The sequence below is a fragment of the Eumetopias jubatus genome, unplaced genomic scaffold (genome assembly GCF_037043125.1).
Source record: "Eumetopias jubatus isolate StellerSeaLion01/CBP00866 unplaced genomic scaffold, mEumJub1_p1.0 scaffold_17, whole genome shotgun sequence".
Lineage (NCBI taxonomy): Eukaryota > Metazoa > Chordata > Mammalia > Carnivora > Otariidae > Eumetopias > Eumetopias jubatus.
This window is the reverse complement of record NW_028274823.1, coordinates 10,697,928-10,716,577: the sequence shown is the minus strand read 5'-3', so window position 1 is coordinate 10,716,577 and position 18,650 is coordinate 10,697,928. Positions and strand designations below refer to the sequence as shown.

General features: G+C 47.2%; 1 protein-coding gene across 2 annotated transcripts in view; it reads right to left on the bottom strand.

Annotated features, from left to right (window-relative positions):
• Positions 1-1,900: 1,900 nt before the first annotated feature.
• The window catches only part of FGFR2 (fibroblast growth factor receptor 2), a 95,324-nt gene continuing 78,574 nt past the window's right edge, over positions 1,901-18,650 (bottom strand). For both annotated transcript variants that reach the window (XM_028121757.2, XM_088020088.1), the window contains 7 exons: positions 17,681-17,791; positions 15,813-16,003; positions 9,422-9,544; positions 8,795-8,865; positions 6,860-6,997; positions 5,206-5,311; positions 1,901-2,065 (listed from right to left, as the gene is read on the bottom strand). In XM_028121757.2, the coding sequence (XP_027977558.2) occupies positions 1,901-2,065; positions 5,206-5,311; positions 6,860-6,997; positions 8,795-8,865; positions 9,422-9,544; positions 15,813-16,003; positions 17,681-17,791 (905 nt within the window). The remainder of the gene's footprint in view (positions 2,066-5,205; positions 5,312-6,859; positions 6,998-8,794; positions 8,866-9,421; positions 9,545-15,812; positions 16,004-17,680; positions 17,792-18,650) is intronic.

Sequence of the window (18,650 nt, the reverse complement as noted above, 5' to 3'; positions counted from 1 at the left end):
GCCAGTCTACAAGGCTTCAAGATCCCTCCCCAATAGCCAGATCATCTGAACCTCTCCACTCATACCACCTGCCATCCGCAGGACACCTCCCTGTTTGCAAAGCTTTGCCCACGCCATCCCACGTTTGCTTTTCCAAAAGCTAAAACCCAGAAAGATACGACACCTTCGGGGTCCCAGGAAGCAACACAGCCAGAGCGGAAACCCACCTCCCCTGACTTCCCACCGGATCCACCTGTCCCAGGTACTGCTGGTCCCGGCCAATCCCTGTGGCAAGTCACCAGTTTGTAGCCAACAACGAACCTTCCCAGCCCTGCCTTTCAGGCCATCACACCAAACAGCACTGAGTCAACACCTCTAAGCACAGGAAACCATTTGGTGAGACACGAGTCTTAAAAAAATAAGCTGCGTGACATTTATTTTGTCTTGTTAACATTAATATCTGTAGAAACATTTTTTATTGTCAGTATAAAAATTAACAGGATTTATTAAATACTTTCTCCAATTTGTAACAAGTAGAATCAGTGTAATCTGCACGTGGCATGACTATAGCAGAGTGAGTAGGTGTTTCCAAAGCAAAACACAATCCTTTCATACAGAACGCACAACATGGCAACGTTGTGTCTGACGCTGGTATGAGGCCCAATCTTTTGGTGAGGTCCTGCCAGAATTAGACAGAAGCAATCCCTTAAAAAGATGGAAGTGTCTCCAAAGACTATCAGTAGAACAACTCAGGGTTTCAATTCTAAAAGCCTTCTCTAACGCCAATGAATCTGGAAGCCATGATCAAAATCCACTGAGGAGAATACAGGCTAATCTGATTAACGTGCAACTCAGCGCAGAAGACCAGCTGCCGGGGAGGACAGTCGGCTATCATCTCAACTAAGGTCCATCCTCAAGGAATGGATTAAGGCATCTTTTTAAGAGAACGCTGGTCCCATTTGTCTTGGGAAGTCCAGTTAAATGTTCCTTGGGCCCAATGACAGAGCTGAACAGCAAAACAAAATACTCTCTTATTAATGGGTTTGTTTCCTCTTGGCATTTTGGTGGTGTAAGAACAACCATCTGACAGCAGGGTTTAAAACAAATAAATCAAAACTTCATTTTCCCCAAATTAGTCATATTCTGTAAATACTCCTCTTTTCAAAGAATCTGATAACTAGTTAAGTCCAAGCAATAGATTGACTAGTCCGAGGTGCTGCTTGCAAAGAAACGCCACTTAAATTACAAAACAAAAACAAAAAAAACCCACAAAACTATAAATGATTAATTGTTTTGTATATTACCAATTCATTAATAAATTAATGTTATACCATTTTCCCTGAAAGCAAAAGTATTCTTCCACCTCTGCTCGGTGAAAATTAAGAAATTCTGTGTAAGAACAGCATTTAGGAAATAGCTATTACAAAAAGAGAGACCAATTTTCTAGGTGCATTGGGACATCCATTTAAAATCAATACAAAAAATAATTCCTTGTAAATATATAATATATATTTATACATAATTTGAATATATTTACATACATCCAGCACTTATATACTGCAGTTGTGCCGTTGTGTGTGCTGACATATATTTTCTCCTATTATTACAAAATTCACAAGGAAGGCAGAACCTAAGTTTGCCTCAAGTCCAGCTGGTCCACAGCCAGTACCCACAGTGGGTCGTGGGCGCGTGGTGGCCCATGGCAGTCCATGGCCCCAGAAACATTCTTCTTCTCCAGGTGAAGATTACAAGTTTCCAACTGTATAAATTCTTTACACGTGTGCCGATTACTTTTCCGATTATTTACTCCTCTGATCCATATATACAAGCGGAGCCAACAAGCTCCTGGAGGCATGGCCTCCCTGCTCGTGTGGCTAGCTCCCTGGTGCTGTCCTGTGTGGGAACGGAAGGACAAGCTCATTCATGTTTTAACTCTGCCGTTTACATGTGGGTACTGAGGAAGGCAGGGTTCGTAAGGCATGGGGTCCGGAGAGAAAACAGAATCGTCTCCTGAAGAACAAGAACTCCTTGTGTCAGGGTAACTAGGTGAATACTGTTCGAGAGGCTGACTGAGGTCCAAGTATTCCTGAAAGAAGGGAAGAGAGACGTTTTATTTCATCTCGGGTCAGGATAACAAGGTGAATACGGTTCGAGAGGTTGACTGAGGTCCAAGTATTCCTGAAAGAAGGGAAGAGAAGACCTTTATTTCAAATGCAGGCTCTCGAGACGCTCTATCGGAGCTGAAGACTCAGAGACCTAGCACCCCCCCGCTCCCATAAAGATCTCCTCGAGACACCCCCCCCTTTTATTGACTCTAGGCTGCCCTTAACCCTTCTCTTACAATCCATCATGAACAAACAAGAGGCAAGGAGGGAATGGGAAAATGCTGAGCACTCCAGTCCACTCACACAGACCCCCAAAAAGCGGCTTGCTACGCGCCTCCTCAAGGGGGAGCACACTGTTCAAATCCGAGCCCCCGCAAAATGAAAAACACGTAACGTGTTATGGATTCCGGGGACCCCTTAAAATAGTTGAGACCATGAATATTTATTTTACGAATTACATTTTACTATTGCAGTTTCTAGGATAATTTAGGGGGAATCTGTCTCCATTCAGCGGGTAATTTCACAGATGTAATTCATTACTCTCAGAAGCTCTCCGAGTGGAAAATGTAAACAGGTTCAGAAAAGGCTCGGAGGTACTCGTGTATGTTAAATCCATAATGGACTGTTAAAGAAGAGTTTGAAATTCAAAAGGGTCTTTTCTGCTCCCTACAGCCTCTGTTGGGGTTGCTATGGAAGAGAGCCCCCTGGATGACCCAGGATAACATCTCCTCCAACTTATGGCAGCGTGAGAGCCCATTGCCTGGTCTTGTGTGGCCCATGAGCAAAAACATGTTTTGAAACATGAGCTAAAATGTTTTAACATTTTTCAACGGGGGGCGGGGGGGGCGGGCAGGGGAATCAAAAGAAGAGTACTATCTCATGGCATTAAAATGACATAAAAGGACATAAAAGTCATACAAAATTTAAATGCTAGGGTCCATCAAGTTTTACCCAGAACATAGACACACTCATTGACATATTGTCCATAACTGTTTTCTCGCCTTGACAGCTGACCTGAATAGTTCAGCTCCCAGAGATAAAAAATGTTTACTATCTGGCCCTTTACTGATGAGGTTCGCAGACCCTTGCTTGGAAACTCTGGCAAGATTTCTAAACCGAGGAACTTCTGGGTGTCGCTGGCCCTACTGGGCTGACACACTGGGGTGGTTCTGCACCCACACCCTGAAGCCAGTGAGAGTCCAGGATGTGTGGTTTTGCTGAGACCACAGCACAGCCAGCCCGGGTGTTATCAGAAAAGAGCCCGCAGAATGTTGGGACCTCAACATTTTAAAAAGACACCCCCCCCAAAAAAAAACTGGAAAAAAAAAAAAACCCACTATAATTCATCACCAGGTTTGGCAAGGGAAAAAGTCCCCATCCAAGAATGGGGGATGTGTCAGTTCCAACAACATCAGCATTAACCGCACAACTGGAAACAAACACGCCCACCACATCAAAAGAGAACTTTTTGCTTACAATGATAAAAATGAAATTTTGTCCTAAATGGAACCATTTTTCTCAAGCATATGGGAATGATTTTCAGAAGGAAAGAAACTTCGATTTTTATATCCGTTAGACAATATGGCATTCTGCTTTTTTATTTTAGGATGCTAGATGTAAATTTCAGTATGAATGGACCCACTTTAAATTTAAATATACAAATAAAGAGCATTGAGCATGGACTTAGGACCAGTAAAATGGAACATTAGTGCTTTCCCAGTTTCTAAATGCAGCCATAAATGTTCAGATCTGATGGGGGGAAAAGAGGTGTATCAGTGGATTCCAAGTCTAGGGTTAAAGGAACTTACACTAGAAACAACAATTTTGGCAGGAGAAGAAAGTTGCTTTTTTTCCCCCTTGAACTGTTCCTTTCCTTTCAACTTCTGAAGGTCAGCTGTATTCATTTAAACGCAATCTCTCCTTTTATCAGCTACAGTTAGACACACAAGATAATGTTGCTGGCTTAAGGCTTCATATCACAACATTTGATTTAAAAAAAATCATTCTGAAACTATTAAATGTATTCAAAAATACATTAAATGTATTATTTTTATTCAAGCAACTTTAACATCTTTTTGTTGTTGTTAAGGTAACTGGGTTTGGGGGAGGTTTTTTTTTTCCTGTTTGAAGGAAGACTGCTTGCTGCACCCTCATTAAATATCTCAAATTCATTCATTAACAATTTTTTGTGGGATTCTTCTGACCTCGATGGGTTTCTCATCATTCCTGCTCAGATCAGACACTCTCTACCAGAGACCACTCTATCTGCATACTGAAGCAAGCACTACCATGACTGAAATCACGCAGTGAGGGACAGAGGAGTGTTTCTCTCGTTGGTACAGATTACAAATATTTTATAGAAAAATATTTTAACAAAAGGTAAAAGCTTTCACTTAAAAATCACAAGTCCCAGGGCGCCTGGGTGGCTCAGTCAGTTAAGCGTCTGACTCTTGATTTCAGCTCAGGTCTTGGTCTCAAGGGTCCTGAGATAGAGACCCGAGTCAGGCGCTGGGCTCAGCAAGGAGTCTCTGCTGGAGATTCATTCTCTCTCTCTCTCTCCCTCTACCCCTCCCCCGGTTCCCTCTCTTGCTCTCTCTCTCTCTCAAATAAATAAATATTAAAAAAAAATATCACAAGTCCCTCATTACACGGAACTGTGTGTATAGAGACCACATGCCCCACGCCATTCCCAAACAGGGTCACAGTGGACACTGCCGTGCGTGTGAAGCTAGACTGGCAGAACCTCACTGCTTCCAGCGAAGCCCGCCAGTTAACAGAACGGCAGCAACTCCTACGTTAGGAGCCGAATCCAAGCAGCACAGAAACCCAAGCTCCTCACATGCAAACCCAAATGCTGCTATTTCTCTTGCCTCCACATTGTCCAGCATACCACAACCTGGACCCACTACCCAAAGGCCACAGAGACGGGGGCAGCCTCAAGTAGGGCCCTCGGTCTGGTTTCATGAGTCAGAACTCTCAAAACTGCACATATTTTAACTCTGTCTGACCCCTGTGGAAAAATGATAATCTCTACCACAGACTCCGACAGGGGAGGTTGCATTGAAAAAGCCGCACTGGCCTCCCAAGAAAGGACCACAGGCTTCTGGAAGAGGGTTCTTACCTCATTGGTTGTGAGAGTGAGAATCCGATCCAAGTCCTCTACCAACTGTTTGAACGTCGGCCTCTGGGAGGGCACCGCATGCCAACAGTCCCTCATCATCATATACCTGGGGAAATGGATTTCCTGGTGAATTCATTTTGTAAGTACTAGGTGCACGGCTATAAGCCAGTGTTAACAGGCACTTGGGAGATAACGTCCTAAATTATGAACATGTATCAGAACTTTCCAAATTAGAAGGCAGTTATTTGCTTTCCCAAAAAATTCACTGCTTGGTTCCTCTGAAAGGCACTTTGAGCTACAAAAACATCACTTCACCCCAAACGTTTTAGGATAGTGGCATAGGCCATCAAGACTTATTTCTACGTCTTTGCTGCTGACTTGCGTCTGTGACAGTGACACACACAGAAGTAGCACATCTTTCTGGCACTTCGAGATGCTGAAGGAAAAACCTTCTAGGAGCAACCCGGTCTCCGGTCTCTCCCCAGCACACCCCGCCCCCCCCGCCCCCAACTCCTCCTCCCGACCAAAACAGCTACACATTCTTCTCCCTGACACTTTGGGTTTTATTTTAATGACTGCAGAGGACAAAGGTTCCTCAGTTTAAAAAAAAATGAAGTTTGGAAACCACAACTTTAAGGTAAGGTTTTTATGAATTAATCTGCTATCCCTGGGCTGCACATTAACTTCCTGATTAACTCCTGGACAGGCCTAGGGTCCCAGGCCTTATCTTGATTATGGGTTTCGACAGACCCTCCATATTAGAAAAGGCAATAGGAATGACAGGCAGCACAATAAATACCTTTATATAATATACTATAAAATGTGGCCATTCATCAGATGTCCACTGTACAGTGAAAAGCACCCATGGGATTACGGATATAAAATCCCCATGAAACGATACACAATAGACCACAGTCTCCGGGACAATCACTCTTCTTAGTTAATCCTGGGGGGGGTTGGGAAGAGAGACTCCCTTTCAAAGCACTGATTCTACTGCACAAGACGCATGTCACAAACACAACATAATTCCACTTGAAGTGTGGGGCAGGCTTTTCTCGAAACGAGCTCATGGTTTTATAGCCAGATCTGGGACCTGGGCACGTTCTTAATTCTCTGTGCTCAACTATGGGTAAAACAGAGGTAACCAGACCCCAGTTTGCTCTGAAGACGTGTGGTCAATTCCAATCTAGAAGAGCAACTTTCAGTGTTCGCCCATGCCCCCTGGCCGTGCTGGGGGCAGGCGTAAGCCGTGAGGAAAGGCCGGGCAGGCCCACGGCTTTCCAGCTTGTGTATGAGAAAAGGCCAGATCTTTCTCCCTGTCCATCTGAGAAGACAATAGCAAAGCACAGCCTGGTGGCCCAGGAAGATTGCTGCGTCTCGCTCTCGAAAGTCAGAAGCCCTCAGCCAGGGGGCCCAATGCCCTGATCAAAGCTCACTCCATACGCCTCGGGATGATGTTCTCTCTTTTGGACGGTTATGGCCATCAGTGTAACCATCCACCCCAGTCCTGGGACTGGGCCCAGAAAGCTTCAGCAGTAAATCTTCTTAGGGCCTGTATGGAAAACCAGGGGCCTTGGGAAACCCGAAATAAGTCAGGAGAAGAGTTAATGGCATGGTGGGTCCGCTGGGTATCAGGAGAGACAACGGTCCTTACAGTTCATTGGTGCAGTTTGCTGGCTTATCCATCCGGTGTCCTTCCTTAAGCAGCTTAAAAAGTTCCTCCACTGGAATCCCTGGGTAGGGTGAGCCCCCTAACGTGAAAATCTCCCACATTAACACCCCGAAGGACCACCTGCAAGGAAGACAGAAAACAGTGTTACCAACCCACCTGAATCCCCAAAACCCAAATGTGCCCAGTGAATAAAGTAAACGCCCACTCACTTCTCATGTTCAAAGACAAATGGACTGAACCCTCCTGCAGTTCATCCCACAGGCCCCTCCCTGCCCCGAAGGAGCATCCTCCCCAAATGCGAACGAGGGGAGGGACGTTCCCATGGAGTTTTCCATCAACAGACAACAGAGTAGGGGTGGGAAACCATCCCTCTTTTTTTCTGGTAGAGATTTGGGGTGGTTGCTTTTTCATTCTGACACTCTCAAATGAGGTGACTTGTCCTTAAATGCGGTGTTAGCAACGTGAGGATGTCAGCTCCTAAGCTGCAGAACTCTTCATGCTCCCGTCCAGCTCTTCCAACAGCCTCTGTGCCCGACGCCCCTGGACCGTGACCCACCAGTATGGGCTGCTGACCGAGTAAGGCCAGCAAGCCAACTCTGCAAGGTAAACAGCCGCCAAGTGTGGCCAGTTGGAGCATCTGAGAGCACAAAAGGTTCATGACTCACTAGGGTCATGGAGGGAGTGGGCATCAGGCTGGGATGGGGATGAAGGAATCCCGTGCCCTGGACGAGTTTCCTACAGCAGAAACTGAAAACCTCTCTCAGGGGACCACGGGTACCTGACCTCACGGAGACCCACGGCTGGACTTTCTGAGCCTCGTTCAGGATACTCACAGTTCCTGGGGTAATGGAGCCAAGACTCCTGCATTTACCTATGTCACTGAGGCTCTCTTGACACACACCCTTCCCGACTCTCTTTGGGTTTGGGGTGAGAAATGAAACTCTTCCCCAGTTTTGTGTGGAGCAAAAGTGGGGGCACAATGCAGGCAGCTGACTCCTGACATAACCGGGACTTGCAACACCTTCCTTCTAGGACTGCTAAAGGGGGCCGGCTGCGACACCAGGCCTATCCTGGGGAGCATCCTGGTCACATAAATAAAAATAGCTCAACTGTTGTTTTTTTTTTTAACTTTTTATTTTGGACTAATTATAGACTCGCAGGACCTTGGGGGAAAAAAGTACAGAAAGATGCTCTGTACCTTCCCCCCAGCTTCCCACCAGGGTGACTTCTTCCAAACTAATTTCCAAACCTAAAATTCTAAAATATCAGTTGGAGCCTGCCCCTCCAGCTGATATTTTAGAATTTTAGGTTTGGAAATGAGTATTTTTAAGTGTATCATAATGAGAATATTATAGAGTTTTCACTGTTCCTGTAATGTCAACAAGGGTGCCGGGCCGAGATCAGATCTTTTCAAAGGATAAACAGAAGAAGCGGGCCCGTGGAGATCACCTGAGCAGACTCTGCCCCACTCAGCCTGTCCCCACGAGGACAAACCTGAGATGGGGGGAGTATGACAAACCACCCTCAAGTAGGAAAAGTTTCAAAATTCCTTCTTTCGGGGAGCAAAGAACATGCCAACGGCCTGGCAAATGAGACAGCAGCTTTGTAGTCGTAGATCCGTGAGTAAGTTGGGGGTGGGGGGTACTTCCACAGCAGGACGAGGTTCGGGGCCGGGGGGGCACTTCCTCCCTGGCAGGACGACGTTCGAAGTTACACCTCCCGTGCACTTTGAAGCCGGGCAGATTAGTAACAGCGCATTGGTTACCAGCCTACCATAAAATCCGTCCTTTCTAAGGCTGGCTCCTGCACCTTCTATCAACGTGTGAAATACAACAGACACCAAAGAATGAAGAAAGATGAACAGTTATTTTCGCAGCTCAACCCGAGGGAGAAGCCGGAGAGAAGGGAGTTACTTACACGTCACTCTGGTGGGTGTACACTCGGTCAAAAAGGGCTTCTGGGGCCATCCACTTGACTGGAAGTCGCCCCTGCAAGTGTGGGGGGAAGAAAAGGTAAAAACCACTAGATTAAAACCAGTTTACTTTTGCTGGCTCGACAGGCTGTGCCCTATTTGAGAGCTGACGCTAATGATTTTCAATGGTCAGTCATTAGAGCAGAAATAAGGTCCAGCAGGGCCGACACGTAACATGCAAGATGCACAGATTTGGGCACATGAGTACAGTGCCGTCTCTTTGGACTCTCATCATCCTCGATCTGCCTCGCACACAGACACACCCTGACCACCTTCTAGGCAAAAATTAATCCAGAAACTCCCAAGCTCTAGTCTTGGCTAGGGAAGTTCTTGACAAAGAGCCTGATGAAGACCAGAGAGGCTGCCGATCATTCTATATACAAGGCTGTTTCACATTTACTAAAAGTATCTTAACTACAGCTGAAATTTGCTTATTGAGAAGTTTGTCAAGAATACAGCAAAAGAACAGAGATAAAGGGCAGAGGAATGAACGCCTATTATCTTTCATCTGGAACATTCCGTGCCACCACCACCCCTCCCTCCCTTCCACCACAGTGCTGCCGTAGACTTACGTTTGTGGTCTTTTTGTAATAGTCTATATTGTTGATATCCCTGGCCAGTCCAAAGTCTGCTATTTTCATGACATTGTTTTCTGTTACCAAAACATTTCTGGCAGCTAAATCCCGATGAATACACTGAAATCAAGAAAGAACTCATTTCAAAATGTTTCAAGAATAAAGAGAAAATATACTCACTTCTTACAATGCAGACAGAAAGTACACCTTAAGTCAAAAAGATGGTATTTCTTTTCTAATTCAAAGTAACTAAAAAACCAAGGCCCCAATCATTTCAAAGAGCAAAGAGACACCAAGCAGCCAATCCTCTTTTACCTGCAAACGACCAACAACACTGGCGTCCTTCCTAGCACGAGATCTGTGCTAGATTAATTCTAAAATCTTTTATCTCAACACTTAACTCTCCCGCCCTTTACAGCCAGACTTTCAGAAGAGCTGGTGGAACTCCCAACACCACAACGACCTCCTGGTCCACCCACAAACATTCTGTTTCCATCCCTGCCCCTCCCAAAAGTATATGAGGAACCTCTTGTCAGACCCAAGTGAGCTCTTCTAATGCCTCAATGTTTCCCTCTGCAGCTCTGGACACTGTTGATTTCGTGCTCCTTTTAAAAAAACGGTCCCCTCCCCCCCAACCCCTTGAGTTCTATCCCCTCCCTTCTCTTGGCTCACCCTCTCAATCCAGCTCCTCTCTTCCCCTATCCCTCAAAATAGGAGAAATGTCCCATTAATTTTGTATATTTCCACATATCCCTGGGGCTTCTATGCTTAGATACACGCAAAAGATTTGCAAATTCCTACCTCTCTCCTGGGACCCTCACTGTCATCTTCCACAGGTTATGGGACATTTCCACTGTGACATCCCTTTGGCTCCTCAAATTCAAGGTCTCTGCTCCCCTAATTCTTACCCTCTTGGGTCTCTCTCAGTGCGAGAAGTATACACCAGAATTCTCGGCACACTCCTCCCAAATTCTGTGGACGCTGACTCCCACCTGCCTCTGTAATTTGTCCACCCTGCTGTGTCCCCACTACTAACCACACTTAGCCCAGGACATCACCACTGCCCACCCCCAGCCCCATGGAGAGCCACAGTGCCTACCTAACCGGTCTCTGTGCTTCCAAACTCGGCCCTACTGCACCTGCTACGCTCCCCACAAGTTGTGTTTCTAAGAACTGACCATGTCCTTTCCCGGCTTATATCACGACCAACGCCTGTCTGTCCAGGCCCAGGCCCGGGCCCAGGCCCAGGCCCGGAGGACACCGGCTCACACAAAATCCCTGGGGGTGGGGGAGGGTGGTGGGGTGGGGAGTGGGGGGGGATGCAGACACGCTCACCAGAGGGCAGCTAATTTATAGTTCTGATACCCTTCGGTCTCAGAAAGGTCTGGTCATTGTAACTCCCATTTTTCCTTTCTACAAATGATACACTTTTGTAAAGTATTATACTTCAATATCACAAGATTTCATCATGACACATGGTAATGAGAATTCCCCAATCAGCAGCCCCTATTTTTGGAAAAGGCAAGGTCTAAGGAAGTGAACAAATATGGCTACGAAATGCTTTGACACAGGCTCATGTGTTAACTACTGGATGAAGGAGAGAGTCTTATCAAGCCACTTGACAAGGGTGAAATGGGGCTGGTTGTAGTTAGGGACTCCACAACATGGCCAATAAAAAGGAGCAAGCCACACTCTCTCTGAAGAATAAATTAGGAGTTATTTTTTCCTGCCCACCGCCCAACGATTCCTTGTTTTTAGACGCTTCTGTGGCCCCCTGGATGGGTGAAGACCAGGAAAGGGAGAGCAGGAAAACCCCACAAGTAGGTGTGCCTGTGCCAGAACGGAAGCAGGAAATGTGAGAGCTTCCAGAAGCCGCCTGGGGATCCGGCCGGGGCGGGAGCCATGTTCCTAGTTTGGAGGCCTCTTCAAATTGAACTTCCAAGCCCTCGGCCAAACTCTCCCGGCGGCGTGCTCCCTGCCGACACGAGCTCTGTGCATTTGGCAAGCTGTGTGGTCACAAGAATCTGGATTCCCACACGCTGGGCTCCCACCACACATGAGTGCTCCACTCAGAGATACCACGACAGTGACCTCCATCATCGTCTTGGCAAGAACCAGGATCGAGCACCAACCTCCCACATCCCATGATGCTAGCAGACACGAACGCCCACCCTCTGGGCTGAACAGTAAGAGACTTGGAACCAACACGCGAGAAAAAGAAAATAATTAACATCAAGCCAAATTCCCATCATCTGCAGAAATCAGAGCTGTTTTCCAGGGCAGAGCTGACCATTTACATAACTAGGGTCCTCAGACCATTTGGTATCCATTTCTTAAGTGGAGATCCATGGGTCACACTAAGGGAAGGAAGACTAACACCCCTATGGCCCAGACGATAGCGTGGCAATCTCATGGGTATGGTTGCACCCATTTCACAGATAGGGAAGCTGGAGCCTGCTTTAAATAACAAAAACAACACCCACTCAGGTTTAACACCTTGGACTGGTTTTGGGATTTGGTAAAAAAGAAAAATTAGTGTACTTTGAACTAAAAACAGCAAAGCTTTCATAATTTGTATAAGGTTCAAATGCCCCATATTACCTTGCTGTATTCTGTATACATCACAGTGTTTCTTTACTTGCCCACCCCCGAGTTCCCCACAAACACACTCGCACACGTGCATGCACGCGTGCACATATTTAAGCGGCTCAAGGACAGGCCCTGCGTGTTCATCTCTATATTCCCGGCACCGAGCACAGAGCCTGACCCAGTCAATGTTTACTGAGCCGAATTCATTATTGCATTCCATCAGTAATGAGCCAGAGAGCTCACTCAACAGTTCTTTAAGCAGGCCTCCAGCAAGCTCATCGCCGGCGGCTGTGAGGCGTGAGTGTGAGCAGGCCCTTGCCCTGCTTCTTCATACTCCACCGTCAGGAATAAGCCCTCTGTCTTTGGAAGCAAGCTCCCCTCAAGGGGACCATTCTTAAGATCTTCATCTACGGCCAGTTTCAAACCTGTTCTAGGTCTTCAACTGCAGGCCATCTTCTGCAAAGGGCTTTGGGACCGTTCAAGGCCCTAATGACATAAAGCTCCCTTTTGGCCCACTCTGTGTCTGTGAGCAACGCCTTGACACAAGGCATCTTGTCGGTCCCCCCCCACCCCATCCACTGAGGCAGGGATTACCTGAGAGCAGGGTGGGGGAGGCTGGGGCACAGGGTGGGTGAGTGGAGAATCAAAGGGCCAGTCTGGGACCAGAGACTTTTCTCTGTGGACCTAGAAGTCCCCATCCTGGAAATGAGCACAATGACTCAGGCACACCTGGCTCAAAGGTGTCCTGGCACCTCCCAACGGTCCTCAGCATCCTTAACCTAAAATCACACCTACTTCAGAAGTGTTCTGAGGTTATGGATGATACTGTACGTAAAACACTCGTCCTGTGCCTGGTAGATGTTGAGCTCTCAAAAACTGGTACTGATTAATAATGAGAATTGCCCCCTTTCACAAAGTTCCCTCTTCACTATTCTGAGTAGTTCCAAAAGAGGAAGGATCTCACAGTCCTTGGGGCTGGGGAGCAATGGGGAGTCCACACGGGCTCCAGGAGCCAGGTGCAAGGCACATTCTTCTCTCCCATTCTGAGGAGAATGACACTCCGCCTTCCTGAAACCCGTCCCGTGGCCTCCGTGAACCACATCCTGCCTTTCCTCTCCCCTCTCTACGTCCCTTCAGCCTCCACCGCCATCAGGTGCTTTGCGCCAAGCTCCAGAAATCGAGAGCTTTTTCTACTCCCCCTCCTCTCTGCCTCTCCCCGGCTAGATGACCTCCCATGCCTTGGAACTACACTTCCTTTGCTGGCTCCCAAGGTCTTAGGCCAGCCCCCAGAGCTTCCTGCCCCGCACTGGCCCTTGAATGGCTCTCACACGTGGTGAAAGTGCATCCTGAATTGTGCACCAGAATCTCTTCCCACCACCCTCTCCCACCACCTCCCACCCCAGAGTCTTCCTCATCCTGATCAGCTGCGCTACCGTCCAATCTCTCAGGCTGGAAATCACCAACCATCCCAAGAGCAAAATCTGTCCAAAATCAATCTTCTTATCCAGTGCCTTGTGGGAGCCAATAAACCCTAGCCCAAAACACCAGCACCAAGCTTGCAACCCACCAGTTGTGAGCAGCACAAGACCGAGGGAGCTTTGTAGCACAAACCTGACCCCATTCCCCCCACCACGGTGGCCTGCCACAGTCCGAGAGCACAGCCTACAGCGCAGTCTAGAGGCCTGGCCTGGGTCCATGAGGCCCCAAATGAGCTCAGCCACATCGCACACCCTGTTCCCGGCACCCTGTGTCCCTCCTTAGAAGCTGCACACAACTGTCCCCCGGCGGGGGTGCTCACCAGCCACCTTTCCCCCTGGACCCCCCACTGACCCCCCACAATTTGTTTCGTGCACAGCACGCCTCTCACCCTTTCCCATCGTTATTTTTATTCCCACGCTTATTGTTGATCTCTCCTGCTGTCATCCGAGGTTCCTGCTCCAAGAGGTCCAAGGACTCTGTCCATTGCAGCCACCCGCTACGGGAGCCTGACCTGGGGCACGAAGCACCAGAGTCAGGAGTGCTCCGGAATATTTGCTTGAAGGATTAATAAAATGACCAAGCCAGCCTTCCTACTGCTTTTGTATTAATAGCAGAGCCATGCTGCGTCCAAAAAACACTTCCCCCCTCCCACACAGGGAAGGGTACAGAGGGGCCGGACCCTGGGGGGTGGCCAGCCCTCCCCCCGCCTCAGCCCTGGGGGTCCCCTCAAGCAGTGCAGGCAGGCCACGCTCCCTAGGGTTTAGTTAGTTAGGAACACTTGAAAGCTACAGCAAAGGTGAAACAGAACAGTGATGGTCCGAGTGTGCTGGGATCGCCTGTCATGCAGGCTCCCTCTTTACACACAATCTCCAGCCCAAAACACATACTTTGTATGCCTGAACCATTTAAAACTGACTGCACACCTCACACCTAAACACATGAGCAAACATCTCCTACCTTAACACAGGACCGCTATCACCACCCCCAGATTTAATATCGATCCAATCATATTATCTAATGTAGACCCGATTCAAGTTTCAGTTGTTCCTAAATGTTCTTTACAAAAGCTGCCCCCCTAACCCTGAACAAGGCTCAGTCCAGGGTCACACATGCACACATGGTTTTCCACCTGTCTCTGAAGCCTCCCTTAATCTGGAACTGTCTCCCCAGTGGTTTTTGTCTCTTGTGACGCAGACATTTTGAAGCGATGTCTTGTCAAATGTCCCACATTCTGGATCTGATCCATTTCCTCACGTCAAAGATTTTTCAGTTGGCCTGTATTCCTGCACCTGTACACAATCTCAGGCACAAAACTGCTTCCTAAAATCTATAGGTTAAGTAAGAGCTTTTACGGGGAAAAAAAAAAAATCTGAAAAAGTCTTCAACTCTGGACTCTCTTGAAAATAAAAAACAAACAAAAAAGAAAATAAAAAGCAAACCAAAAGACAGAATGTTGTGGCAGCCCCCCTCCCTGATTCCTGATGCCCTGTGGTCAGATCCCTTACTCCTGTGACTGGGCAGAGCCATGACCCGGCCTGGGCCCCCCGGTGACAAGGGGTCCACGGCCACAAGAGAATCTCACTTCTCTGGGGACCCAAAGATGGGCATCAAGCTCCACCGCAGGTAGAACGGACCCCACCTCTGCCTAAGGAGGAAGTTATGCAACCCCCCGCCCCCGAAGTGTGAGCTACAGCAGGGTGTCTTGGGTCATCCGAGATGTCCTCTGGGGCATCGGGGCACCTGCCTAACTGCTTTCAGAATAACTCAGATGTTTAAAGTTCCATTGCAAGTGGCACGCCTGGAATGCAGACGGTTCACCTCAGGGGACCTGGCCAACTTCGAGCCAAAGGGTCACCCCGCTAAATGAGACAAAATAAACCCAGATGATATCCAGGACTCAGTGTTACTAAAATACCCCTTTGCCTGATCTTTATTCATAGAATACTGAAGGCCCTTTCAAGCTTAAAACCATAAACACAACACCCAAGTCTATGTCCAAAAACTCATCCCAAAACAAATAAAGCCCCCAAAACTCAGGAGAATTAAAGGCAGCATCCCCTAACCTAGCTGTTCTCTACCGAGAGCAGAATCCCAGGAGAAGAGACAGCTTTTCTGCTCATCTCCGCAGTGTCATGACAGGCTTCTCTGGCTTTTAAAGAGTTCACCAAACCCCAATGTGAATAACGCAATAAGTATTTTCCAGGTTGTACAAGACATGCAAGGGCTTGATTTAGCAAATGAGCACGTCCAAATTGCCTGTTTTCTTCACAGATCTTTTTAACTGGAGTCCACCCAACTGAGGAGAATGTGAAGGACTCACTTTCTGGGAAGCCAAGTACTCCATGCCTCTTGCCAGTTGGTAGGTGCAGGACACCAAGTCCTTGAAGGTCATCTGCTCCTCGGGAACTCGGTTAATGTCATAGGAGTACTCCATCCCGGGCGGCCTTCGGGCTCGGAGGTACTCGCGGAGGTTGCCTTTCGAGGCATACTCGACGATGACGTAGAGAGGCCCTGTGGACGGAGAGGGCAAGCTCACTGAGAAGACGCACCCAGATCTGCCCCGGGGAAGCTCAGCCACATTTTGTTTCTTTCAACCCGCTACTTTTTTTCTTTCTTTCTCTCTTTTTTTTTTTTTAATTGAAACATACAGAAAAGTGCACACAAAAATAGAACACCTACATTCTCATCTCCCCCAAAATGATCATCGACACTCGGGTCAAGACAGCCTCAAAAGTCTTAGAGGAATAGACAGAGATGCAGTGAGTGTTCTTCCCCTGTACCCTCCTGCAGAGCAATGCTTACTATAAATTTTGCCTTTTCCAGTTCATTTTAACCATTTTACATACATATATGTATCAATAAACATTATTATTTTTAATCGCATACATGAATAATAAAGCTACAGCTTTGCAACATTTTCCCCCTACACGTTACCGTCCTGGAACCCAGTCGGGCTGATAAAAATAAATCTAGATCATTCCTTTTAACAGCTACCTATGTTCCATCATGTAAACATGCCACATTTTATTCACTCATTTCCCTATACTTATGGGCATTTACATTGCTTGCAGGTTTGGCCTGTAACAAACTGCACGGGGAACATTCCTGTGTATGTCTCCTTACACACACGTGCAATCCTTTCTCCGTAGCATAGACCAGAGGCTGGCGAACTACAGCCTGCAGGCCAAATCCTGCCCACTGCCTGTTTTTGTAATTAAATGGTATTGGCACACAGCCAGGCCCGTTCACTTCTGTACTGTCTGTGGCTGCTTTCTCACTCCAAAGGCAAAGATGAGTAGTTGCCACAAAGACCCTCAAGGCCACAAGACCAAAACTACTGACAATCACCCTTCACAGAAAGTCTCCCGACTCCTGGTATAGACCTCAAGGAGAAATGGCTGAGGCAAAGACAGGCTTCTTCAAGTTTATTAATTATCATCAAACCGATTCCCGAAGTGTCAGTTAGCTCTCCAGTGAAGAGAAGTCAATGCTCCCTCTCCCCCAAGGAAGTTAACGTGTCCGTTCATTCTACCCTCTCCCTCCCCTGCACTATTCTTGGGAGCTCAGCCATTGCTGTCCATAGCAAGACATGGCTTCTTCAATCCCCATTTTAAGGGATTTGTCAACCATAACACAGGGTCCTTTTTTTTTCTTTAAGACTGTATTTATTTGAGAGAGAGGGAGAAAGAGCATGAGCAGAAGAAGCAGAGGGAGAGGGGCAAGTAGACTCCCCACCAAGCAGGGAGCCCGATGCGGGGCTCGATCCCAGGACCCCGGGATCATGACCTGAGCCGAAGGCAGGCGCTTAACTGACTGAGCCACCCAGGCGCCCCTCCATAGGGTCTTATTTTGAGAAATCCCTCTTAGCACTAGAAAAACAAAAACATAAGGAGACCGTCTTTTCTAAACACCCTCCAGGTTATGCCCTAAAAACAGCAGGACTCTAGAAGGTCCTCCCATCCAAAGCCACCCAACGCCGCCGACCCTTCCCCAGTCCCCCAGTATGGCCACAAAGTCCCCCTTTGTGTTCATGGCCAGGAACATCTTCCTAAGGGGATTTTAAAGAGAACTTTAAACATGCACTTGAGGTGCCCTAGGAGCAAGATCCAAAAGTCCAACCGTTTCTAAAATGATGTTAACATTCAAGTGTAAATTATTTGGATGAAAGCATTTTTTCCTCCTACTCACCGTCCTGAGTACAGGCTCCAAGGAGATTTATGATATTTTTGTGTTTTCCAATCATCTTCATCATCTCCATCTCTGACACTAAATCAGAAAGATCCTTCTCTGTGGCATCATCTACAAACATTAGGTAAATTAAAAACCATTTAGTTTTCTCTAACCCATCGACAGCCACTGCTCGTTGCCAAAAACTTAGTGGAAACAGCATGAAATTGAATTTTAGAAGCAGAAAACACTTTCCAAATCATCTCCCTCATTTTATTGGTAAGGGGGCAAAGGCCCAGACGGGGAACTGCCCTGATCCATGTCAAATAGCTAATTTGGGGTCGATGGGGTCAAAAGTCAAGACGAGAATATAGGTCTCTGATGCTGAGGCCAATTCTTTCCTAGCAACCGTCACGAGCGCGGGGGTGTTTAACTTTATCGTGAAGTCAGTCCATCCTCTGGCAGATCTATGGTGCCTCCAAAAAACCGTATCAAACTTCAAGGTGCCTTTAGCAACCGTGAGTAGAAAACAAAGGAAAAGGAGGAGAATGGGGCATTTCAAATCACTACAGACTTTCTCTGGACCAAATGCCGCTAACCCGAGCCCTTACAGAAGTCACAGACAGGTTCAGGGGGCACCTCGTAAGTGTTTACAAAAGTGTGTGTGTGCGCACGTGCATTTTGAGTGGGCAAAGGTTCATGCCTTTGTAGGCTTCTCCAAGGGGGGGGCTGTGATTTCCAACCTAAAAAACATAAAGTTTTATAAACCTCTGCTCTCTAATTTCAAGAAAAACAGCTTAGGTCTCACATTCGTGGGCTCACAGCTTCGGCAAAGCGGCAAGACTCTTCCCCACGTGCCTCCCTTTGAGTTAACTCGATATGGAAAACTGCATTTACTAAAAAAATGAAATAAGGAAATGCACAGGAGCCACGTGGCAAAAAGCTTTTTAACTTTCACAAGCAGAAGAGCAATGTAATTGGCTGGAAGGTG